Here is a 27781-nt window from a genome sequence, read left to right on the forward strand (position 1 = left end):
CTCTATTGTTTTGCTCACTTTTTCTACATGTGACTACAATGATTTGTATACTTCACTTTAGCTCTCTTATGAGACTAAAAGTTACAGAGGGCAAGGCAAAAAATTATTTCCATATTCCCAAAATGCCTACCTGGCACAAGGCCTTAAATGCAGTCACTGCTTTTTTTTACTGTCTACTGTATCAATCAACATATCTTTATCAGAACAAAATAATACCATTTGCAGCAACATTGTTGCAACTAGAGATTATCATACTGATAGGGATGGAGTAGGATGGTTACACAGGTACTTGTAGGGGACTATAGATAGAGAGGGAAACCTAGGAACTTTGGGAGACCACATAAGTTAATAATCACTCAAAAAAGCCATCAGAATTAAGCAGGCTCGCTTAACTGTAAAATCACAAATAAAAGCATGAGAGATGTTCTTCAGGTCATTAAATGAAAGATAAAATGAGGCCTGCAATCAAGTTCAGCAAGACAATGATCCTTAGGACCAAGGACAGGAATTTAAGGGAAGATGACATTTGAACATAGGAGACTCTCGGAGTTTCTGTCATGGTGCAGTTGTTAACGAATCCAACTAGGAACCAGGAGGTTGTGGGTTCGATCCCTGGCCTTGCTCAGTGGGTTAAGGATCTGGCATTGCCGGATTCCGCGTTGCTGTGGCTGAGGCACAGGCCCATGGCTATAGCTCCTATTAGACCCCTAGCCTGGGAAACTCTATATGCCGCGGGAGTGACCCTAGAAAAGGCAAAAATACAAATATAAAATAAAATAAAATAAAATAAAATAAAATAAAATAAAATAAAATTAAAAGTAGGAGACTCTCATTATATAAAAACCTGAGATGATTCAACATATTTAAGCATATGTTACTGCCCTTCTGGTGATCTGAACAAGCACCATGACATTCCTAGTTGGACCTCATAGGGTCACATACTCTAAAACCAGATACAATGGAGGAGCTAAAGTTGTAAACCTGACATCTACTCAAAGAAAGAGGAAGAGAAGGTCTTTTCTCCTTCCCACTTTCCTAGGATTATAAAAATGTCGCCCACCCAATGCTCAGAGCAGTGCTTCTTTGCCTGTCTGCTTGTACCTCTCAAAGCATCCTATTTAAAAAATCTACTTTTTGCCTATCACTTTGTCTCTTGCTGAATCCTTTTGCACTGAGACACAAAAAACCTGAACTTCAGTAAGTCCAGACACCAGGTGAGTGATTCTAATTTAAAAAAACAAAACAAAACAAAACAAAACATGGTTTCAAGTCCCAGTCTGGCTTCTGGCTGGGTTCAAGTCCCAGCCCCTGGGTTCAGGTCCTAATCTATCTAATGGCTTAGGTCTGTTGCTAGAAACAACACATATTCTGGCAATCCTCAAAAAGTCATGTATTGTTTTTGCCACCATATAATATATTATCTTTGGTTTGTGTTAATAACTGTGAAAGGACAGAAACAGACTCACAGACACAGAGAACAGACTTGTGGTTGCCGAGGGTGAGGGAGGCAGGGAGGGAAGGATTGGGAGTTTGGGATTAGTAGAGGCAAACTAGTATGTATAGAATGGATAAACAACAAGGTCCTACTGTCTGGCGCTGGGAACTGTATTCAACATCCTGTGATAAAGCCAGAATGGAAAAGAATATGAAGAAGAATGTGTATATGTATAACTGAATTACTTTGCCATGCACCAGACATTGACTCAACATTGTAAATCAACTGTATTAACTTCAATAAAATAAAATAACTGTGAAGGGTCTGAAATTTTACCTTGCTTTTAAGACAACTTAGCCTGTCATAGTTTTCATCAAGGCTGCTGGAAATAGAAGACTCTGTCCCTCCCAGCACAGTAGGCATCATGAGCCTCAAGTTTCCATCAGTGGCCTTTTCCCCCTCAGGTCCCACAGCAGGTAGGCTAAGCAGCCTAAACAGACACTGTGTGTTATACCCACTTCACCTGCCTTCAGCTCAAACTCCCTATCTTACAAGGGGGTCTGCTAGCAAACCTCTCCAGCCTTTGCCCAGAGAGAGACATTATCTTTATTATCCTGGTCAGGAAACAGATCTTGCACTTGCCCTGGAGGGAAATTCTATCTCTATCTCCCAAGGCTGTTGGAAAAGATAGTGTGGAACAAAAGCTGTCAATAAGGTATAGAAATGCCTAGAGAATTGCCCCTCCCCCCAACAATGGGTTCAAATGGTCCTGGAAATAATCTTCATGAAACAGTGATTAAGAGGAATGTGAGGGAGTTCCTGTTGTGGCGCTGTGGTTAACGAATCGGACTAGGAACCATGAGGTTGTGGGTTCAGTCCCTGCCCTTGTTCAGTGGGTTAACGATCCGGCGTTGCCGTGAGCTGTGGTGTAGGTTGTTGTGGCTCTGGTGTAGGTCAGAGACTACAGCTCCGATTTGACCCCTAGCCTGGGAACCTCCATATACCGCGGGAGCAGCCCAAGAGGAATGTGAGATAAGATGTTGGGGTTGTTTTATTGCCTGGATACTGTTTCAGCATTGAAAAGCTGAACTTCGATATAGTTTTCCAGAGAATCGGTTATGGAGTACTTTGAAATTGTAGAAATATAGTTTTAAAAAGTCATCATTTTACATAATGGTGGAAAATGTATCAGAAGAGATGCTAATATTCTCTGAGAAGTCCTGCATCTCATAAATGAAGGGTGTTAAGAATATAAAGCATTATTCTGAATTACAGATGAGGAATTCTCTGATATCTTCATATCAATAAGTGAATTAGTCATGAAAATCTTTCTAGTGATAGATTAAACCTAAAACGAATTTGTATTTTGTGTTACACACACACATTCTAGCATCCTTTTCAATAATTTATGCATCCACAGTAAAATAATAAGTCCACACCCAACAGATCTCAGTTAGAATGGATTTTATAAATCCTGAGAAAACCTATTACTCAATGCTTGAATTTTTTCCAAAATAAAGGATCAGTAAAGTTTATGAATTCTACAGCTTCATTTCCAGGATCCTTATTTTGCAGTGGTGTCAGTAACCCTTCTCAAGCCATGAAAAATCTGCAGCTAAACCTGACCTTGTATTTATGTGGTATCTTTCCTGAATCAGACATGATCCGCTTTATAGATCTACTGTTATAATGAAGAACATTGATCCTTGGATTTTATATGTGTGCTTTTGGCTTTGTATTTGGTTTTCTTTTATATCCACCCTTTTTGCCTTTGTCTTTTTTTCTTCATTGCTTATGTGTTTTTTATTTTAAAGTTTATATACCGCACTATGAAAGCAAATGAACACTTGATGCCTAATGTTATTAGTAAGAAACTTTTGAGGGCCCATTATACAGATAAGCACATCAAAGTGGTATCATATACCAATAGTTCAAACTGTGAAGTGCTTACTCCTGTGATCATAAATATAATCATAAAAAGATCATCATAATAAAATGCTATTGTCACCAATATTTTTCCTGAATCAAGACCTGAACTTGGCTATATATGTGTGAGTTAAGTGACAAGCCGCTTCCACTTCTAGCATGTAAATGCCTAACCTGATATTTTATGGGAGTGCAGCTTAAAAAAAAAAAAAAAAAGCCTAAATATTTACCATATTTGGGAATCAAACATGTATATCAGATTGCAAAAAGTAAAATGCCTTTGGGAGCCAGTCAGGTAAAAGAAAAGTCTGAAGCAAATCAGAGAGCACCATTCCCAGTGAAAGAAGACTTCAGACTTGCAACTCTAGAAGGATGTTGCCACACAGGAATGCATGACTGTTGCTTACCTTCAGATTTTTCTAGAGAAAGCAGAAATCTAGATTTTTGTGCACAATTTCTTCTTTTTGAATGTTGGACAATAATTTAAAAATAATTAAACAATATCCTCACTAAATAAAAAATATCTTTAATCAGCAACATCTAGCATGTAGTTTTTGCACCAAGAGTCCTTCCAGGCTAGCAGAGCACAGGATAGGATGATGGTGGGTGAGGAGGAGGGGAGATGGCAAGGGGAGATTATAATGGAGACCTTTAGGGAACAAAGTACCAGAGGTAGGAAAAGACTCCTGCTTACTGGCACAGGCCTAGCAATAAAGTCTAAGGACATAGATAGTGACATTGGGGAGTAGGAAGCTATACTTGAACTCATCTCAGTCTAGATCCTGAGGCACTTAAGCATCCTGAGGAGGAAAAGACTATGTTTAGAAACATTAATAATATCCTTAGATATTATTAATGGAAAAATTTCTACTCCTTCATCAAAATGTTAACTTGAATTGAAAAGATGATTGTCTACCAAAAGTAGAGAGCCAAAGAAGTGTCAATAAAACCTGGCTCAAAGCAGCTATGGATGCTGGAGAGAGAGAGAGATAATATCTTTGAATTTCTGTACACCTTGGATGTGTGGATCCAAGGTGCAGGCCTTGAAGGCAATGAAGGAAAAACTTATAGGTATTCCAGTAAGGGCCAGCATTGCTCAAAATAGTATCCATTATCACTGACCAACAGAGCCCAGGACAATGATATGTGAGCATGAGAAGGTGATCCCATGTAATTCTGAGAGGCACAAGAAAGAGGGTCACTGGAGCTGTTTTGGTCAGGAGGAGGGAGAGTGATTGATACAGCAGATGTGGGGATAAACTATTAATTAGGAAGCTTGAGGTCTTGAGGCACATTTGAGAACTTAGCAGTTGCTATAATTACTTCAATGGATCACATTTCACCATTCTGAGTTATAGATCTGCATTATGGGGTTGGACATAGAACTTTTTTTTTTTTTTTTAAGAAGAAGCTCCCACATAATACAGCTACTGTAACCCAGGAGGACCTTATTGGGGCCATCTAGGGCAGGCCCTTTCCCCATATCCTCTGAAATACTGATAATAGTATCTGATGTGCATTTCCCAAGTTGTTTTACAGATGTGAAAAATCCCCCTCACCCGATGGAAGATGTTGGAGACATAGCTCACAGGCCTCCTGGAGCCTAAGGATTGATAATGTTAACCCCTTATTACGTCACCATCAGCCAGTCAGAGAACTGTGCACAAGCTGATCACTTACCCTATGAACCCCCTTTCTCACATGGCTTTCAAAAATGCTTTACAACTCTGGTTCCAGGAGTCTGGGCTTTTTGAGGGGCACATGCCACCCGTCTCCTTGCATGGCCTTATAATAATCTTTTTCTGCTCCAAACTCTGACATTTCAGTTTGTTTGGCCTCACAGTGTATTGGGCACATGACATTGTGCTAACACTACTTTAGTAAAGTTCTGGTAAGGATTAAATTAAATGTTGGATCCAAAGCGCTTGATACAAAGATTAGAAAGCTGATGATGCCAGGTGTCATTGATGATTGCTGGTGGAATATAAACATGTTATCATTCTGGAGAGTGGCCTAGCACTACATCAACAGACTAAATATATGCTTTTGCAAAGACCTAGTAATTCTGCTCCTGGTTATACATGCCAGTGGTGTTCTTAGACAGATCCCAGAGGGACATTACAAAGATGTACCTGTCTTTGATATGGTGGAGACTTGGAGGCAATTTGGGTGTCCATCACTAGGAGAGTAGATACAGGAATGTGGATGGGGGATCCATACCCTGAATATGATCTGGTCCCATTGCTCACTACTTACAAAGTCAAAACTTACTGATGTTGATAGGAAGGAAATGTGTTTTTAATCAGAGTGCTGGCAATCTGGGGATATGGTGGACTCAAGGTCCCCCAAAACTACCTCCAAAGATTCTGCTCATCTGTGAAAGCTTTTAAAGGAAACAGGGAAGTAATCTCAGTAACTCATTGAGATAGAGGGTCAGAGTGGTCACCATCCCCCACTAGTGCAGGCTTGCTGCCTCCTGGTGATAGTTCTTCAGCTCTTATCTTCTTCACAGTTTGGTTACACAGTTTGTTCAGGAGATTACAGAAGGGGAAGCTAGGGAAGAGATTGGTCCTCTGTTAATTACTTATTATCCATTTCTCCCTCTTCCATCTATGGAAAGAACCAACAGGTTAGGCAAGGTATTGTGTGATTTAAAGATTTGAAAGATGTGCTTGGGCCAGAGATGAATACAACATGGTGGTGCCTGGTTTAAAAGTTAGTTACAATATAGCATTACCAAAGTGACAGGCAAAGGGGTTTCCTGCAAAGAGCTGCTTACACAAATATTACAAAGCAGTTAGAAACAATACACTATATGTATACATAGGGATGTGTATAGGGATCTTGAAAACCTAGATCTTAGTGAAAAAGATGAGGATTTTATATAAATTGAAAATACCATGTATGTAAATTTCAAATGCACAAAAAGCAATATACACTTTATAAGAAAATATACAAACAAGAAAACTGTTACTATTTCCAATAACAGATGACAGTGATTGCCCCCTAAAAGGATACAAAGAGAACATGGAGGGGGAGAGGAAAGAAATAGATAATTAAAATAGGAAAGAGACTTTATGGGACCAAGGATAATAATGAACCCTCAGTTGGATAGCATAATAAGCCCAAAGCTCTGCACATGAATTTATAAAGTAGAAGAAAGAGAACCTAAAACAAAGTTCTTGCCACACTGTCTGGCACAGAGTATGATTAATCCTATCACTGAAGCAAAAAGAGGAACAGAAACAGTCTGAGAAAAAAGGATAGAAATTTGTGGAATTAGATAAAAAGTACTTAATGATTTCTGCCTATGGCCTCAGCAAAGTGCTGGGCACAATTGGAGATGAAAAAGGAGTATTTGATATCGTCTCTTCAAGGAAGAAACCAACCAGTTTGAAATAGGACAAAAATTTTCTGAAGTCCAGTGGGAAACTGGTAGAGGTAAAAAATGGTTTTAAGAAGAATCAAAGATGTTTGTAGGATGTTGTGAAGTGACACACTGTAAGAGTCGTTCATCCTTTCATTTTTTTGTGCACAACCATTTGTTACTGAGAGCCACCACACCAGGTTTTGTGCTAAATATTAAAAATGCAGAGGAAACTCTAAGAGGTGCCTGGTTGGAGGGGCAGACAAGTTCAGGAAAAAGGCTGGACAGTGGGAGTTATGGTAGGTTGAGTGCAGAGTAGTGCTGGTTGAAGTATTGGTGGCCTGAGACTTGATGTGAGCCTTAAAAAAAATTAAAAAAAATAGGATTTAGCATAAAATAAAAGCTGAAAAATAAGTTTCTTAATTTTGTGAGTAATGCTATGAAGAAGATAAAGTCTTACTTGATTTTCTCAAAGAAGAAAATAGAACCAACGAAAATAGAACAAAATGAAATGTATTGAACTACAGGAAAAAAATGACGTGGTTTTTCAATGTGGTTTATTTTTATATGCAGTTGCATAATAGTCCATTATCTTTTATTTCAGATACACTGGCCTAGTACAGCACTAAAAACAGAAGAATGCATAATGAAAGGAAAAGATGCCGTAAGTATTATTCATTGTCAGTTAAGTCATCAATTATATTCCTGGTCATTCACTAACTTTCATTTGCTCCTACAAAGTGTATATGCAAATAATTTCAGGAAGAAAAAATATATATACCCATATACATGTATGATATACACAGATACATCTTCTCTATATATAATTACTTAAAATTAGTTTCCGTGTGGAGTTAGAGTAGGGAACTAAAGTGCCATTTAGATCTTGGTTTTTATTTTGTCTTATATTTTCATCAATTCGAATTTATAAATTCCTTATAGTAACTGTAATTTCTTATGTCTTTGGGAGAAAAAAAGAATTTCAAGTAATTTCTTAATTTGAGGAAAAGCTGAGCATCTTTGTGAGATTTCATCTTGAATTGATTGGTAAATTAGAAATGCATGAAGAGTAGTTCCCTTCATGGGTTAGCAGTAATGAACTTGACTAGTGTCCATGAGGAAGCCAGTTCAATCCCTGGCCTCGCTCAGTGGGTTAAGGATCTGATGTCGCCATGAGCTACAGCATAGGTCCCAGACGTGGCTTGGGTCCCCTGTTGATGTGGCTATGGTATAGGCTGGCAGCTGTAGCTCCGATTCAACCTATAGCCTAGGAACTTTCATGTGCTGCGGGTGTAGCCCTAAAAAAGGAAAAAAGAAAAGAAAAGAAATGAATGAACAAAGTCAAGGAGAAAAAACAAAACAAAAAACTTGAAAGATGACAAAGACAGTAAACAGGCTTTACCTACTCTTTGTGTTTGAGAATGTCTCCTACTCAAAGGATCATTATTCTATTTCTCCATGACTTCTCTGCAAGGTGTGAGAGGGAAGACGTGGTCCAGCAGCAGCCCACTGCCCTAGTTCCCACCACGTGGATACATGAGTGAAAGAATTTTGCATGTGCTAGGAGTAGCTGGCTGGCGACACAGTTCATTATTTTGGAGGAAGGCATCCACATCTCCTTTTGAAAGTTAACTCATCCTTTTTTCAACAAGAAAACAAAAATACCATATAAAAAAACAGCACACGTTATTGCAACTCCTGATTCTCTGTAGCAACTGGGTAACAGCCAAGGAATGAGTCAAGACATTCTTGCGCCCTTAGTCTGCAGCGTGATGCTGACTAATTGAACACATTCACAGGCTGTGTCAGTCCAAGCCCAGCTGAGCCAAAATGTGGTCTAATTGGCTTGCTCAAGATGTGACAGTTTAAAGAGATGAGAAGCAGGTGCTTAGAGCAGTATGAAAATAGAATGTTAGATTTTCCCAACTATACGGGTCCTCCACAGAATAAGGGGCTACATGAGAGGGAAATTGAAAGAAATAAATCTTTGTGCTCTGGATAATCTGTTCAGTAGTGCATTTCTTGTTCTTCCTAAGGAAATGCTATAATCTCAATCATATGATAAGATGATTCTGCTAATTTTTTCATCCTAATACTGTTATGTGAGAAATTTTAAAAGTCAGAAGCTGTCCTTTTAAACATAACATTTACTGATTATTGATGTTAAAGTAATATTTAGCAATAAAAGTGTTTATTATTTCTCTCATAATTTATTTTAAATGAACTAGTAGTACTTAATATGTTGACAGGGTGTTTGCTAGAATTAATTCAGTTATGTGGGTTTGAGTCAATTTTAACCTTTTTTTCATTCAGCATACTCACCTAGTGGTTGATGTGTTAAAATTTTGTCATGCATGGAATGTGTATGAGGTACTGGGTTTGATTAACTCCAGAATACAAAGATGTATAAAATAATCAGTAAGCTTACAGTTGAATCCCATTTTAGGCAAATTAGAGCTCTGAGGCCTAATGTGACATGACATAAATGAAAATTTTTTGGAGCACATCTGTATACTGGAACACATCATATATTTTATGATAGCTGCCGAAGCAGGTAGTTGCAACAGAGACCAGGTGGCCCATTAAACTATTTACTCTCTGGTCCTTCATAGAAAAAGTTTGCTGATCCTTAGACAGTAATCTTACAATAATGGGCATAAGATGTTATTTTTTTTATCAGATAGCTTTCTATCTACTTACTTGAAAATTTTCTAAGAAAGTGCTTTATGTGAATTTGTGAGTTTGAAAATATAAGATTTTATTTCCTCAAATATCAAAACTCTGCAAAAGCTCTATAATGTCTGCAAACGTTTCCTTAAGGGTAATGAAGCCTTCTCTTATTATTAGTTTTCTGACTATATGCTGATTCGTTTTTTATATGTACTTGAAAAATAACAGCATTGGTGGGAGTTCCCTTGTAATACAGCAGGTTAAGGATCTGGCATTGTCAGTGCTTTGGCTCTGGTTGCTGCTGTGGCTCGGGTTCTATTCCTGGTAGGAAACTTCTGCATGCCACAGGCACAGCCAAAAAAATAAATAAAAGCATTAGGAATAATTAATTTACTTAGCAAAACATATTGCCATGTAAATATTTACACATGAATAAATTTCTGCACAGTGCTTTTTTTTTAATTCCTTAATTGTGTACTAGAATACATGATAATGATACAGTCACATTATTAAATGTAATTCACACATCGCCGCATTGGTCACCCCAGTCTCTTTTTTCCCACTGAAACTTGTCCTCCTTTTACCTGTACCCTTTGCCTCTTCTAGCCTAAGGAGATTTATACATAAGATTAGCAGGGTCAGGGGAAAAAAAATCAAAGAAGAGCTAAGCATTTTTATTACACTAATCAGTTTCTTCTCTTTTTTTCCTTTTTAGAGTGAATGTGCAAATTATGTTCGGGTTTTGCATCACTATAACAGGACACATCTTCTGACCTGTGGTACTGGAGCTTTTGACCCAGTCTGTGCCTTCATCAGAGTTGGGTACCATTTGGAGGTATGTTGATTTCATTCATTGCTATCAATAAATTATCAAAAGTAATGCTTTAAAGAACTTTGTTTTAAATGGAAGATGGTGGCATTTCTTCAGATGAAAGAGAAAAGCATTTGTGATCTGATTTAGTCTTAAGTCAGAGAAAAGATCTCTCTGTGGTTTTTAAATTCTTGTCAGCTATAAAATTTGTGGATCTTGAATTAATTCTTGATGGATTCATCCACTGAACAATTTCATTTACCTAATTTGACAACTTACAATATTTCTTAATATCAAACTGTATTCTCTCTTGTGTTCTTAGATAATTTTTATTGGTATAAGCACCAAACTAGAATGAATATATATGTCTCTCTCTCTCTCTCCCTATATATATATATATATACATGCCTATATATAAGTGAATGAAAGTAAATCAAATTACTATATATCATATTTTTTAAAAAGAAATGCAAAGACTTATTGATCCTATAATGACTCCTTTTCTCAACCAGGTAAAATTGGGGCAATGGAGTTGGAGTGGGGGGAGATTGCAAACTGAGTTAAGCTAAATATTAGTGGGTGAGAGCAAAGCAATTCCCAATTGAATTCTGACACACACACACACACACACACACACACATGCACACACAGAGGCACACATGCATTCATGCATGTAATATTCACTAACAAGCAGGCTTGAAGATCAGTCATATAACCTGTTTCAACAAACTGGGTAAACTCTCAACTCAACTCTCATTTATTTAGATAGCTGTAGCCATCAGCCACAGCCACAGCCACAGCAACAAGGGATCCTAGCCACATCTGTGACCTACACCACAGCTCACTGCAATGCTGGATCCTTAACCCACTGAGCTGGGTGAGGGATCGAGCCTGCACATTCATGGATACTAGTCAGGTTCATTACCACTGAGCCACAATGGGCACTCCCTAGGTATATTTTCAAGCACCTTCCATCATTGTTTGAGTGTGGAGTGTACTAAACAATAGACTGATGTCAGGATCTATTACCTTTCATTGTGGTCAGAAGGCAGAATCCAACATTAAGATGGGACTCAGATGAAACAGAGCTCTGGATGGTCTGTAATTAAACAGCTGGACTCTCTTGATTCTTGTACCCCATTTATGAAAGTGACTGTAACATATTTCCAGACACCACATATGAAGAACAGCATTCATTTCACTAGTAAAAAGTTATTTCTTATCTTCCTGAGATAATAGTTAATATTGTGATGCACATATAATCATCAGTATCTGAAGTGCTGTCTCTAGCTGCCTCTGGAGAATGCTCCTGATTGAGGTACTTCAGCTATTAAGCATCCTTATAGGCAGAATTTTTGATTAGCATATTTTGAATGTTAACTAACTACCCCTAGTATAGACTAAAGTTACATAGCATATAAAAACCCCCTAAAGTATATTTACCAAATTATTTTAAAGAAACAATGCAGGTGATATAATTGGAGAATTTTTGACAGAGATGTAGAAAGCAAATTAGTCCAGTTCAGAGTCAGAATATTTATATATATACAAAGTACACATGTACATATACATATGGATATGTATGTATGTGTGTACAAACAGGTATATGTATATACAAAATCAGAGTATACACAACTTATAGAGCAGCTATATTGACAGCAGATCCTCTCACTTTTCATGTATTTGAAAATGCCTTTATTTCATCTTTGGTTTTGAAGGATATTTTCCCTGGATATAGAATTCTGGGTAATAGGTATTTTTTTTTTTTTTTGCTTTAATCATCTCAAAAATGCCTTCTTGTCTTCTAATCTCTTTCTTATATAAATTCAGGTATCATTCCTGTTGATGTTACTCTGTTTGCAATTGCTTTACCTCCATGATTTTTTCTTTATCTTTGGTTTTCAGTAGCTTTTCTGTACTATGCCTATGGGTGTGTGTGTGTGTGTGTGTGTGTACATGGGTACGTGGTGCTGGTACTGGGGAGATAGATATTTATATTTTCAGGGGATACTAAGATTTTTGGATGCAACATTTATGTTTTGTACAAAATTTTTGGCTATTCATTTTTTCACTTAGTATCTCTGCCTGATTCCCTTATTCCTCTCCTTCAGGGATTCATAGATATGTAGATAGGCAGGTAGAGAGAGAGAGGGAGATTAGAGAGATAGACAGATTGAATATTGGGCATTAACCCACAGATGACTGAGATTCTGCTCATTTTTATGTCTTCTGTTTTTCAAATTGGATAAATACTGTCGATTTATTTTCAAGTTTATTTCCCTTTCTTCTGCTATCTCCAAAAAGCTGTTAAGCTCACCTCATTAGTGTTCTATATAAATATTGTACTTTTCAGTTTTAGAACTTTCATTTTGTATTTTTTCCATTTCTATACTGAGTGTATTATGGATATATAATATTATATATATATATATATTCTTTTATTTTAGGGCCACACCCACAGCATATGGAGGTTCCCAGGCTAGTGGTCAAATCAGAGTTGTAGCCGATGGCCCATGCCACAACCACAGTAATGCCAGATCTGATCCATGTCTGCGACCTACACCACAGCTCACGGCCACTGAGTGAGGCTAAGGATCGAACCTGCGTCCTCCTGGATGCTAGTCAGATTCGTTTCAACTGAGCCATGATGGGAATTCCTGTTCCCACATATTTTTATTCATTATGATTACATTTTCCTTTAAGCCTTTGAACATATTTTAATAGCTATGTTAAAATGTGCTATTTTGAACATCTGGGTCAATTTTAGGTAAGTTTGCACCTACTGGTTTTTCTCTTGTTCTCAATAATATTTTCTTTGTTCCTTTGCATGTCAAGTAATTTTTATTTTGTACTAGGCATTATGGATCATATGTTTTTATTCTAGATTCTGAATTCTGTTGTCTTTTAAAAAGATTTTTATTCTAGCAGGCAGTTCACTTTGCTAGGCTCACACTCAAACCTTGCAATGGGCAGCAGACACAAATCTCTTTCATTTTTCCAGCTACTGCTTTTCATGGTCTGCTTGCATGTGCAGTTCAGGCATCAGCTAAGGATTTGGGAGAGAATATACACATAGATCTCAGGGTACCTCCTTCAGTTTCCAGATATGTATTCTCATTTTTAAGCTAATATGGTACCTTAAATCTCTGTTCCATGATTTTCCAAGTTAGTAAGTCTCTAGCTTTCTGCTTGAATTCTAGTCATTCTTCCGCATGTGAATTAGGACATTTCCTTGAATGAAAAACTCTTCAGTCTTTATCTACTCTTAACTGATTTCCATTACCTTCAAGTAATTGTTTTTTATATATATTTTTACTTAATCACATTATCTGTGGGATTAAATTCAATACAAACTGCATTGTCATTAGTAGAAGTGGAACTCCATGTAATTCACCTTCATATACATGATGCTGAATAATTTTCTCATGTAATTATCTAAGTATTAAGTCTGATGAAAAACGTTTGAGGGAGTTCCTACTGTGGCTCAGCTGGAATCAGACTAGCATCCATGAGGACATGGGTTTGATCCCCGGCCCTGTGTTGTTGTGAACTGCATTGTATTTTGAAGACGTGGCTCGGATCTGGTGTTGCTGTGGCTGTGGCGTAGGCCAGCGCCTCAGCTCCAATTTGACCCCTAGCCTGGGAACCTGCACATGCTGCAGGTACAGTCCAGAAAAGACAAAAAACCCAACAAAACATATTTTGAAAAAAATTTTGCTGGTGTCATAAAGGGAATATGTAGTCATATGATAATTAGGGCAGTGAGAGATTTATTCCCAAAACTCTCTTTGAAGGCTTAATAAAATTTTGTATGAGGGAATAAAAAATTGCAAATGGTTACAGGCAAGAGAAATGTTTTGATTAAGGAAACACATAGACAGGCACATGTGGAATAGGTTCACAGGCATTAATCTAGTTGATTGTGAAACAGCAGAAGATAAAACTGAGGAAAATTGGTAGAGAATTTTTAATGCTGGATAGTGGCATTTTATAGTTATTTCTACAAGAAGCTGGAGACTATGAAGGAGTTTGAGCAGAATATTTGATTGGCATGTCATTAGTAATATTTAGGATTGATTCAAGCAGAGAGGGATGCAAGTCAGAGAGAAATTAAAGGGAGCTATTATGAGAGTCTTTGTGGAAGATCATGAGGATATTTGAGTGTTGTCACAGGAATGAAGGAAAGGAAGTGTGGAGCTCATGTGAGAAGCCGCTCAGCAGGAGTTTATATAACTTAACATTTCGTGGGATGTTACTGATGAAAAGGAATTAAAAAACAACTCCAACATTATTTCATGGTGATTGGGAAGAAAAATAAAGTCTTTGACAGCAAGAGGGAACTAAGAAGGTAGAATATGTTTTTGTGAGAATATAAAAAATGCTTAATGCTTCTCAGTTGTAAATGTTTGATTTCCATGTACAGTTATTTGAAAAATTGTTCATGGAGCCAGGATAGAGTATTATCAGAATAGGTTGAATTATTGAATCTTGCAGAGTTAATGGTCCCTGAGGAGTCTCTCCTTTTCCTTTTCTTCTCTCTTCCTCCTCTCTCTGTCTTATTTGTTTCTCTCACTTTACTTTTCTGCCTTAGTTTATCAGTGCAGCTTGGAATATGCCATTGTTTAGGTGAGGATAGAATGTTTAGGGAATATCAATGTAAAACAGACTGAATAGACAGAATAGTATAATGAAAATCATGTTAGTGCAAACTAGCATCACACTTGTAAAAGGAAAATAGTAATGATAGATAACATAATCAATACTACAGAGAGGGCAAATTTAGTAAAGGGATGAGTAATTAGAATGTCAGAGATTAAGAAGTGACTGAATAATGATAAAATAAAGGCAGTGGTAATTGCCTTTTCAATCCAGAAATAGAATTGTTAAGGAAAAGAAATAGGGGAAAGAAAAAAGTGTAGGAGTGTTGAAAGAAGGTTTTTCTTAGGATAGTAGATCGAGAAGTTTAAATTATTGACAGAGAGGATATGATCACTTCCCTTGAAGTTAAGGAAGGCTGAGTGGAGGTCAGTTTTGCCAAGGATGAGGATCGTTAGTCAGTCTAGAAATCTCATTAACAATTGGATGTAAAGGGCTATTTTTCAGGAGAGAAACCAGAACTAGAAATTCAGCTTTGAGAATTAACCACATGTATATGTGGAAAAGCTGAGGTCTTAAGTATGATGCCTTTGCTTAGGAAGAGAAGTTGAGTAAAAGAGGTAAATTGCTGAATATGGAGCCCAGAAATACCGATATTTGAAAGGCTAGTGGAGGAAGAAAAACCCATGAAAGAGACTAATAAGAAGTTACTAGAAAGGTTAGGAGGAAAACAGGAGAGGGAGATAGCACAGAAATAAGGGAGCAACCAACAGAGAGTCTCAAAAAGTCATTCTCTGTACACCTAAAAATTGTCTGGAAAGAGTTATGAGAGGAGTTTCAGTAAATTGTGGATGCAAACCATGGACTTGTGGCATGAAGAAACTGAAGCCAAATTTCTCTTGAATCAATTTTGTCCCTTTCTTCGTTTCATTATTTTTGATTTTTTACTGAGTTATAGTATAAATATAAGAGGAACAAAGTGTGTGAATGTATTGCTAAATCATTTCCACAAGTGAAATACCACTGTGTAATGGATACCCAGATCAAATTGTTTCTTTTATTTTTTGCTTTTATTTTCACCTTTTATTCCCCTCATAGGGCAGTAACTCTTGTTTCTTCCCCCCGCCCCCACCCCGCCCCGCTTAGGTACCTTGTATTTAGCCTTTTTTTTTTTTTTTTTTTCTTTTTAGAGGCAAATATGCAGCATATGGAAATTCCCAGGCTTAGGGGTTACATCAGAGCTGCAGCTGCCGGCCTACACTACAGCCACAGCCACAGCAATACAGGCTCTGAGCCATGTCTGTGGCTTACACCACAGCTCATGGCAACGCCAGATACATAAGCCACTGAATTCAGGTGAGATCTTTTTTTGTTGTTCAGTTTTATATGAAATTAGTATTCCTGAACTTTTAGAAGGCAAGTATACATCAGAATAGATGTATATCTAATTTCACATTTTAGAACTCACTATTCTGTTTTGTTTTGTAAAGTTTTTACCATCCAGGGTTCTTAGCCTCCTTAATCAATAAAAATTGATAAGAGGCCAGGCTTTACTGGGGCCTCTACCACATCAGGGGGAAGCAAAAACAAGTAACAGTTTCCCTTGTTCTCTTGCTCCCCTGTGGGGGTGAGCTGATTCCTTATGTGGGTGAAGGTAGGGACACATCTAAGAGTTAGGCCAGAGGGGTGGCTTAGGTGGTTTGTCCACCACTTTGGTGGTGTTGTGTGCAGATGGCCTTAGTACCCTGCTTCTGCTCCTGACACCCTGCTTTTGTTCTTATCTCTTCAAAGATGGCATTTGGTCTTTTAGTTGTTGGTTTGTTTTTTTGTTTTGTTTTTTGTGTTTTGTCTTTTTAGGGCTGCACCCATGGCATATGGAGTTTCCCAGGTTAGAAGTCGAATCACAGCTGTAGCTGTGGGCCTACACCACAGCCACAGCAATGTGGGAACTGAGCTGCGTCTGCAACCTGCAACCTACATCACAGCTCACGACAATGCCAGATCCTTAACCCATTGAGCAGTGCCAGGGATTGAACCCTCATCCTCATGCCCGCTAGTCAGGCTCATTAACCACTGAGCCACGCCGGGAATTCCTGGTCTTTTAGTTTTTTTTGTATCCTGTTATCCATAATTTGACCCATCTGTGCATGTACACAATTATTTTTAGTCCCTTATAGTTTCTTTGTATTTTGTTGCTCAAGTAAATGTTTGTCCAGGTGCAAGAACTGCAGCCACTGCAGCAAAGAGTCCCAGGTTCTGTCCCAGTCTGTCTCAAAATGTTCAAAAATATAGATATATAAATGGATAGATATGGATAAAATATGGATATAAAAATTCCTCTGGCTGTGAGCTCTCCTCTTTTTTCTGGATATTTCTTTCCCTTGACCTTCTTTATTTCTCTCTTGGACAAAGTGTATTTTACACCTAGCAGTTTCTTCTTGGAAGGGAGCGACATGAGCTGGTGAATTTTGAGGGTTCACAGTTCTCTATCCATCCCATAGGACTCCATCCTTCCCCTACCTCTTGCAGTCACCCACAGATTGAATCTGCATGAATTCCTCTCAAGTTCAGCCAAAGTAATGCTACATGATCCATGAGTACCTACTGGAAATTTGAGAGTTCTTTTTCTTCTCAGTTCTGGAAAAACCTGGTTGCTTTTCTCTTCTTCCTTCTGCAAAATGTTAATATTGCATGTGGCTTATAGCTTGGAGTAGTTCCTCCACAACTGCTGGTACTTGGTGACTCATGGAGGGAGATGTCTTAACAGCCAGTTTGCTATAGGTGTTGTCTGTGAGCTTTTGGTTTGGCATTTCTAGTTGATCCATCTGTTTTTCTGGAAGAATTTATGGAGAATAGAAAGTGCGCCTCTGATGCTATCCTCTCAGAAATCTAATGTTACTGAGTCCAACCACATTATACTTACCACACAACAGGCCAATAAGAGACACATTGTTGGGGCAAATAATAGCAACTTTATTCAGAAAGCCAGCAAACTGAGAAGATGGTGGACTAGTGTCCCAAAGAACCATCTTACCTGAGCTAGAATTCAGGCTTCTTTTATCCTAAAAGAGAATGTGGTGTGGCCGGCTGTGGCAAACTTCTTGGTGCCAGAACTCTTTGTTCTTGTAGCTATTGATGTAGGCCTGGTCACCATGTTCCTGTAAATCTCCACCATTATTCTCTGTTCTGCAACTTTTTATCTCTGTATGAATGGAAAAGAGTTATACCTTTAAAGATCAGAGCCTTGAGAATGGGCTATCATATATGTATTTCAGGCTGAAGACAGAAATCTTTTACAAAGGTACAGAGCAGGTCTGATTAACACAGACAACAGAGCACACAGGTTAGAACTAAAGGAATGTTGGAGTTCCCATTGTGGCGCAGCAGAAACAAATCCGATTAGGAGCAATGAGGTTGCGGGTTCAATCCCTGGCCTTGCTCAGTGAGTTAAAGATCCAGTGTTGTCATGAGCTGCAGTGTAGGTCGCAGATGTGGCTTGGATCTGGAATTACTGTGGTGGGTGGCTGTAGCTCCAGTTGGACCCCTAGCCTGGGAATCTCTATATTATGCTGCAGGTGTGGTCCTTAAAAGCAAAAAATAAATTAATTAATAAAAAGAACTAAAGGAATGGATCTAATATGAAGTCAAGTTTTTTTCTTCTCTGTTACACCAAGAATACTTTTTAAGTAGTAAAATGCTATACAAATATAAAGTGCTACATAAAATATTAAATGTATACCTCTAATTTTACTCACCTTTCAAAGAAAAAGGAAATTATGTGTTGAACACAGAGGTCCAGAGAAAAAAAATCCCAGAGGTTCAGGTATAAAACATATTTCTAGAGAACTAGTAAAGGAATTGAGCTCCTACAAAAGGAAAAAAAAAATGCTTTTGTTTCTAAACAATCTGTTTCTCTTAGAACATAGTGACTTTAGCACAATGGTATTAGCATGCTACTATATTTGTATTAGTTTTCTGTGCTTGAAAATAAATTACCAAAAATGTGGCAGCTTAAAACAACACACATCTATTGTCTCTCAGTTTCTGTGGGGCAACAGGAAACCAGGCATTGCTTAGCTGGCTCCCCTACTCTAGGTCTTTGAAGGCTGAAGTTCAGGTGTTGCCTAAGCTTCCTTCTTTCTGAAACTCGGAGTCATATTCCAAGTTCTTGTGGTTGTTGACATAATTCAGTTCCTCGCAGTTGTAGGATTCAGGTCCCCAATTTCTTGATGGCTGACACTCATGGCTGCTAAAGGCCACCAGCAGTTCCTTGCCACCTGGCCCTATCACAGCATGGCAGTACACTTCTTTGAAGTCACCAGGAGAATCTTTCTGTCCTGTTTACTAAAAGGAAGTCAATATGACATAATCACAAGAGTTTCTATCCCATCACCATATAAAGTACTATAATCTAGAGAGAGATTTCCCACCACATTGTAGGTCTTGTCCTAAGGGGTAAGGATTATACGAAACATCTATAAGAGGCAGTGGGAATATTAGGAGCCATTAGCATTCCTTCTACTTTACTCTCCTTTACGTATCTTCATATGACAGGAAGATTGTATTAGTACAAGTTTTTTTAAGAGGGTGTTTCTGGGGGAGGCAAAGCAAAGGCACATAGGAAGGGGTGAGAAATAAAATCATTCTTTTCCAAACTTTCCTCATGCCTCTCCTTTTAAAATAAACTTGCATTCCTCCTTGTAAGAATCATATGACTAAGGGATGAATGTGTGGACCACTTTTGAATTTTGCCAGCCCATACATGGGCAAGTTTGATTATGCTTGAGAGCATAAGCATTTGAATATAGAGTGCTGTAGTATTTCATGAGGTAACTTTTCTCAGTGTATTTTTATTTAAAGTTTATTTATAGTTTTTTTTATTTAAAGTTTATTTATATCAATTTTTAAGTATGCAGAGTAAATTAGTCATGCAAATTTGTTTGGCACCAAAGATAATAATGTGCTTTTGATTTTCAGTATACGATTTTGACATGTTTCAGCCAGTGCAGAAAGTAGCAGCTTAGCTTTTTTTTTTTTTTTTTTGTATTTTTATGGCCGCACCCACGGCATATGGAGGTTTCCAGGCTAGGGGTCTAATCAGAGCTACAGCTACTGACCCACACCACAGCCACAGCAACTCCAGCTCCAAGCCATATCTGAAACCTACACCACAGCTCATGGCAACTCCAAATCCTTAACCCACTGAGCGAGCCTGGGGATTGAACCCGCAACCTCACTGTTCCTAGTCGGATTCTTTTCTGTTGTGCCACAGCAGGAACTCCAGCAGCTTAGCTATTTGAATTGGGGGTACTGTCAGCTTCAAAATCAAAAGGGTTACATATATACTTCAATCCAATATAAGTCTCTTTGAAAATATGTTAGAAAAACTATATCCAAATAATGTTTTTTACTAAGTTAATCCACATTTGTACTTATAGACTAGAAATTAATATATTTTTCTAGTTGTTTGTATTCTCTAGTGAAATATTTTATGATATGTCAGTAAGAGATTACTATCCAGACATAACAACATAACAGGTTTTTGCCTTTTAAGATCATGTGTGTTTTTGGGGGTTTTTTTGTTTTTTTTTTTTGGTTTTTTTTTTGTCTTTTTGCTATTTCTTTTGGGCCGCTTCCACGGCATACGGAGGTTCCCAGGCTAGGGGTCTAATCGGAGCTGTAGCCGCTGGCCTACGCCAGGGCCACAGCAACTCGGGATCCGAGCCGCGTCTGCAACCTACACCACAGCTCACGGCAACGCCGGATCGTTAACCACTGAGCAAGGGGAGGGACTGAACCCGCAACCTCATGGTTCCTAGTCGGATTCGTTAACCACTGCGCCATGACGGGAACTCCTTAAGATCATGTGTTTTATGTATTATCTCATGGGTCCTTTAAAGCTTGAACCGTTTATTTTCAATAAGTATTGAAAATATCTTTTTAGGCAACAATACTTAAGGATCCAAAACAGATTTAAACATACACATTTATTTTTGTATGTGTGTTCTGTGTGTGTGTGTTTAATTTTATGGTCACACCCATGATATATAGGCCAGGGATTGAATCCGAACCAGACCAGCAACCTGAGCCACAGCTGTGGCAATGCCAGATCCTTTAACCAATTACTCAGGGCCAGAGATCGAACCTACACCTCTGCAGTGACCCAAGCCATTGCAGTTGGATTCTTAACTCACTGCGCCACAACAGAAACTCCCAAACATATTTATTTTGAGTATATGAGTTTTTATCAGATGTATTTTCCTCACAGATACTTAATATTTCTTTCTTAGCAGATTAGATATTAGTTTCTGCTTATAGTAGAGTCACAATTCCCTTGGAGAGCCAAAAGAACTAATAACAGTTTCTAGAGTTTTAGAAAGTTACACATTAGAGTTGCATGACTGATATTAGTAGTACGTTTTACACAACTGAAGTCAATATAGCCATACGTTTGTGTTTTTCACAAAGAAAACACAGAGATATGCATATTTTGATTTCAAAGATTATTTAATATCAACTCTAGCCACACCAAGCTTTTAAGCACACAGTTTCAAAGATTTTCAGTTTTTTTTTCTCTTCAAGTATTTCTCTAGGTCCCTATTTCTTTCACTTTTTTTTTGGTCTTTTTTGGTCTTTTCTAGGGCCTCACCCATGGCATATGGAGGTTCCCAGGCTAGGGGTCTAATCGGAGCTGCAGCCACCGGTCTAAGCCAGAGCCACAGCAACGTGGGATCCGAGCCCCATCTGAGACCTACACCACAGCTCACGGCAATGCCGGATCCTTTAACCCACTGAGCGAGCCTGGGGATCAAACCCACAACCTCATGGTTCCTAGTTGGATTTGTTTCCGCTGTGCCACAATGGGAACTCCCCTATTTATTTCTATTTGTTTACCTCTAGTTATCTTAACAGTAGTTGAAAAAATGCTCAAGGAAATATTTATTTTGAAATAATTATGTAAATATATAGGTGGGAATTAGCTATTTGAGTAGAAAAAAAGATGTGAAAATTTGTATTGAGTATTTAACATTTATATTTTTAGATAATTTTATTTATTAAATTAGCCATTAGTTAACAAAAACGTCCAAATTATAATTTGCACCAAGATATTTTTATAAACCTTATTGGTTACATGTTTTTAAGGGCAACTCTGATCTGTAATTTCCTGATCCATTTATATAAAAATAATATATAGAAATATTGTATTGATTTAAAAATTATGACAGTTTATTTTATATTCAATTCAAATAAGTGATTAAATGGTCATCTTATTACCCTAGGAAGTCAGGTTTATGTTTTGTTCTGACCCCAGTCTATGAAGTTTTCATGCTGGAAACCATGTGTTGTATATGTATTTTCAGCTGCAGGTGAAATGGAAATTATAAATAGTGAAAATAGAGATTACCTAACAATAATACTTTATTTTGAAATAGGAAGAATGGAAATATTTTATTCATTGGGATAGATATTAAAAGTTAAATATGATAAAGGAAATCATTTACTCTGTCATCATAGCTGTCAGATAAAGACAACATTCAATAGGTCTTTTAAAAAGAAGACATCCTGGGAGTTTCTGTCGTGGCGCAGTGGTTAACAAATCCGACTAGGAACATGAGGTTGCGGGTTCAGTCCCTGCCCTTGCTCAGTGGGTTAATGATCTGGCGTTGCCGTGAGCTGTGGTGTAGGTCGCAGACGCGGCTCAGATCTTGTGTTGCTGTGGCTCTGGCATAGGTGGGCAGCAACAGCTCCGATTGGACCCCTAGCCTGGGAACCTCCATATGCTGCGGGAGCAGCCCAAGAAATAGCAAAAAGACAAAAAAAAAAAAAAGACATCCTAAGGAGTTCTTATCACAAGAAAAAAATATTTTTTCTTTTAAAAAAGTTTTTATCATAAAAAAGACAATTTTTTTTGAGTAGGTAAAGAGTTACTTCAAATTGAATATTACATTGTATCAAGATTTATTATTTAGAAATTGGCATTAGAAGACCTAAATAGTAACTGATTTTTTTTCTTTTTTTTTTTATTTCCCCAATAGCTATTTTAAAAGAAAGTATGTCTATCATGGGGGCAAGCCATTTTCTCTCTCTCTCTCTCTTTTTTTTTTCTTTTTGCCTTCTTTGCTGCAAATCAAAAGACATCTTTCAGTGCAGGTGATAGAAAAGGCAGTGTTACAGTCCTTGGGGCATGAAAAAGTGAGCCTGACACTTTCTCCAGGAGCTTACACTCTTACTAGTTTTGTCATCTTTTGACATCCTTAAGATTATTTTAAAATGTCTCAGAGGAGAGGGTTGTTCCTTCAAGGCCTTTCTTTCCTGTCAATCTTACTAGTGAAAGCTGGTTACATGATCTTCTGGTGAGAAGGAAAGCAGGATTACTTGGGCTAGTTTTTGTCTGAGAATGATTCTATGAAAGCTTTTGGAAAGGCAGACTTCTTGACAAACTTTCCTTAGAGTTCACTCTTGTGCCTGCTCTGTATGTGAGGTGGTTTGTTAAGAAGCTCTACTCTTCAGCACCATGGGCCTGGGAGCAGAGAGAAGGTGCCCAGAATAGCAGGTGATGCTGTGTTGCTGAGCAGCTTTCCTATTGGCCCCTGGGGATGCAGGGCCAGGAGAGGCTTGTGCTGGACCAGAGCTCTAACTAATTAAAAAGTGTCAGGCCACATCCTCAGGGAGCAGTGAGCTCTGTTATGAGGGCTTTTCCCCCTCACTTAACACATAGAATACATGGAAAAAGTCAATAAAATAAAAAGTGGAAGTGCCCCAGTGCCAACTTTTGCCCACCTCTGCTGTGGCACGCTTCTGTTAGTAGTTTTATGTTTATTTTTCCAAACATATGTGTGTACATGTGTAATAACAAAACATGTTAATATTTGAAGTTCTGATTTTGTTTATTTTTACTCAAAAACGTTTCAAAGACATTACTGTTTATATATTTGGACATAATACTTCCATCTCATTCATTTAAATGGCTGCATACTATCTTATAGTAAGAATGAACCATCATGTAATTAAGTTATTTATTTTTAAACTGTGAATTTGCAGGCTTCAGCGGAGCAGAGAATGAATGTGGCACTTGAGTGGTTGGGCACCTCACGGGCAAATGAGCTGCAGCCCAGTAAGCATTCATGTCTCTTTAGTTTGATCAGACGTTATAAACTGGCAGCCATATGTCCAATTCAGCTCGCAGATGTGCTTTGTTTGTCATAGTGTTTCTTGTTTGTTTTCTTTTAAAGAATCTACACTTGAAAACCGGTTGGTTTCAAATAGTAAATTGTAATTTTCATTGGACAGACATGAAAAGAATCACTGGGTGCTTAGTAGCTGCTGCCTCATTCCTCATTTAAGGACATGGGCTTAACAATATTCCACAGACCCTGTCATTTACACAATGCACGCTTACACCCAGCCTCTGATAGCTGGCCATCTCCACATGGCCCTGATGGGCATTTGTATTTGTTACTCAAGCACAAGAAAGATTATGAACTTCCCCAGGACACTTGAGTGCTTAGATATAGTAGTCAATGACCCTGGGATGAATGGTTGAGTAAGCAAGTGAATGAATGCATGAATGAATGAATGAATTCCACTGCATTTGTATTTTGATGTAAAACTCTAATTTTTTTAGACTTTATTTTGATATTTAAAAGTTCTAGTTAAATTTGGTGAATTTTGGCTTTTTTATAACTTTATAACTTTTTTGCTTATATAATTATAATTTTTTTCTTTTAAATATAATTTTATTTAATTCAGTTTGTGAAAGTGTTTATAAGATAGACTTCATCTTATAATTTCTCTAATAAACAAGTCTCCTCCATATACATAGATTTTTTTCCTTTAATTATGTCCATTCTGCCAACTCTTGAAAATGGTTGGTGATAATATAATAGATATTTGTTTTTACCTTTCTGGCTTTAGAATATAAATTAAGAAGTGTTACATAGAGAACAGAGGCATTCTTTAAGTACATTTTTTTGTTAACCTATAAAGAAAAGTGTACAGATGAAAAAAAATGCTCCTGATTAATTTTCACAAATTGAACCCATCTTTGTAACTAGCATCCAGATCAAGAAATAAAACATCACCAGTACCCCAGAATCTCTGTTTTGATCCTTTCCCATCAGTATCCATCCCATCCCTACCCCCAGACAAATTAACCACTATTTTGACTCCTAGAGTCATAGATGAATTTTGCCTCTTTTAGAATTTTATGTAAGTGAAATCATATAGCATCTTATTTTGTATGTATCTAACTTATTTTGCTTAATATTATGGTGACATCAATCTCTTTTGTATATAGTTGTATTCCATGTGTTTGCATTGCTGTGTAGAGTTTGTTTGTCTGGATACACCTCAGTTTACTGACCCCACTCTCCTTTTGCTGAGCTTTTGGGTTATTTACAGTTGCTGTGCTGTTATCATGCTGCCATGAACATCCTTGTGCATGTCTTCTGTAAATACACATATGTTTCTGCTTAGAATATTCTGGGAGTGGAATTACTGGGTTATAGAGGATATGTATGTTGAGCTTTGGTAAATACTGCCAGTCTGCTTTCCCTTCATTGTTCCAATTCCATGCCTTCTGGCAATACATACGAGTGCCAAGGACTCCACACTCCACAGACAATGCTTAGTACTGTCTGGTTTTTTTCCTAACCCTTTTGATGATTGTGAAGTGGTATCACATTGTGGCTTTAATTTTCATTTTCTTGATGACTAATAAAGTTGAGTGCTTTTCGCATATTTATTGAGGCTTAGAATTTTTGAGTCACTCTTGAGTTGAAGTCTTCAGTTTGCCATGTGAGAGCTGCTTGACATTTGCCAAATAGGTTTGTTAAGGGGTTTTATGAGGGAGCAAATGTGAAATAGCCAGTTCAGTGCTGGTCTTAAAGAAAGTACTCAGTTAAAAGTAATTCTTATTATGACCCTTTTCCTTTGCCTTTTGAAACTGGTAGAAAATTTAAAACAAGGGTCAAAAATGCAATGGTAGGGGAATGGTGGAAGAGAACAGTTGGATTAAATATATAAAAGTGGTGGGAAAAGAGGAACAGGTAAAGAGAACATAACCAATATTTCCTGATTGTGATATCGACTTTCTTGGTAACTAAGGTGAATCCAAGAAAAAGGATGTATTCTTGCTCTCATGTAACAATGTGGAAAGTGAAAAGAAATTGTTACTTCTTAATATAGCAGAGTAAGTGCCAAATTTGTGCCGTGTGGTTCAAGGCCAAGTTTTGTCCATTATGTTGTGCTGCTTTCCTGAATAACCAACTATATTAAGGCATTTTGTAAACTATGACGTGCCATATAAAAGTTGAATGGTAATAACTGTGTCTACGCAGGCATCTGTTATGTGCATCTATGGCTTCCATTGCTTTTCCACACTTTTTCTCAACTTGATCTTCATCAGCTATCAGCGGACTGTTCTATTTTTCTCTCTCCTTCTTGACACAGTAGAGTCCTCACTGCAGTGATATTCACAAAACACAACAAACTCCTTTGTTCTTTGTGTATCCATTTTTGTGATTTACTAACACTGCTCTCAACTGCTGAATAACACAATAGGGACAATTAGAGAATATTGGTTGTAACCATTCTTATTCAGATGGACCCAGAGTTACTCAGTCATCGATAGTCCTCAATTACAATCCTAGCATTGTCCAAGTCACTACTCTTTTGGAAGTGGGATGGGGAAAAATAATGCAGTGAATAATAAAGGCTTGGGACTAGACTGATGCAATTTCAAATGTGGGTTTTGCTACCCACTCCCTGTGTGACTTTGGGTCAGTACTTAACATCTTTGAACTTGAGTTTCTTCATCTGTAAATGTCAGTTTCCATTTTAATACCTAGCTTGCCAGAGCTATATAGATTTTCTGAGATCATATGTGGGGAAGCAGCTACCCTGGGAACTGGTACATGGTAATGCACACTTGATGTTAACAAATTTTTCATGTTAAATCTCCAGTGCTGACTTCCAAGGAATTAACTCCCAGCATTTGAAATGTCTTCATATTAAAAAAGCCAAGTAAGGGCTATAACATCAAAGCCTATATCCTTCCCTTTTCCGCTTCTGAATTTATATATTTGATGCTCTCTTTTCCCTCTGTTTCATAGCAAGACATCTCTGGACTTTTTCTTCCAAGTTTACTTGTTCCACTGTGTCCTTCCTAATATCAGTTACTTTCTTCATTATTTTAATTTACCAAAAATCCTTTTTTCCCCCTTCTCTTCCCTTCCAGCACATAAATATGTTTAAAATTCTGTTTGTTGCTTTTATTTGTTTGTACGTTTATTTTGGCTGTGCCTGTAGCAAGTGGATGTTCCTGGGCTAGGGATCAAACCTGCACTGGAACAGCAACATGAACTGCTGCAGTGACAACACTAGATCCTTAACCTGCTGCATCACAAGGGAACTCTTAGAATTCTGTATGTTTAAGTTCTCTGTAAATTAAAAAGTTATGAAAGCAATCTTTAGCCCCAGGTCTATTCAGCCTACAAACTTACTTCCTGACTTCTCTGGCTCTCACCCTTCCCATGACTGCCCTGAAAGAAGAGTTTATACTTCCCACCTTTCCTTCTTCAACTTCCATTTGTTCATCCACCCAGGGTGACTTATCATTTTACTAAAAACTACTCCAGATTGTGTTACTTATGACTCTCTAGTTGCCAGATAAATATCTTTTAACTCCTCTTCTGCTACTCTGTTCTGCATTTGCTAGTATTTAAACATTTTTTGTAAGCATTCCTTTTTTAGATTATTATTTTTTACATAGTTTAAATATTCTCAATGTTCTGGTTTCCCAACCCTTTAAATTTTGGTAATTGAAGCAGTCTATCGTTGGCGTGTATTTTCCTACATTGCATACTTTCCTCGACGTTCTTAGAAATTCACATGGTTCTCTTTGTTTGCTGACTCTCAGATTTGATCTCCAGTCTTGACTTTTTTCCAGAACTCTACATCCACATTCCCTATGTTT

General features: G+C 37.6%; 1 protein-coding gene across 2 annotated transcripts in view; it reads left to right on the forward strand.

Annotated features, from left to right (window-relative positions):
• The window catches only part of SEMA3E (semaphorin 3E), a 258897-nt gene that overhangs the window by 150299 nt on the left and 80817 nt on the right, over positions 1 to 27781 (forward strand). For both annotated transcript variants that reach the window (XM_013979781.2, XM_003130220.6), the window contains exons 3-4: positions 7333 to 7392; positions 10114 to 10233. In XM_013979781.2, coding sequence (XP_013835235.1) covers positions 7333 to 7392; positions 10114 to 10233 — 180 coding nt within the window. The remainder of the gene's footprint in view (positions 1 to 7332; positions 7393 to 10113; positions 10234 to 27781) is intronic.

This window comes from Sus scrofa, chromosome 9 (genome assembly GCF_000003025.6).
Source record: "Sus scrofa isolate TJ Tabasco breed Duroc chromosome 9, Sscrofa11.1, whole genome shotgun sequence".
NCBI lineage: Eukaryota > Metazoa > Chordata > Mammalia > Artiodactyla > Suidae > Sus > Sus scrofa.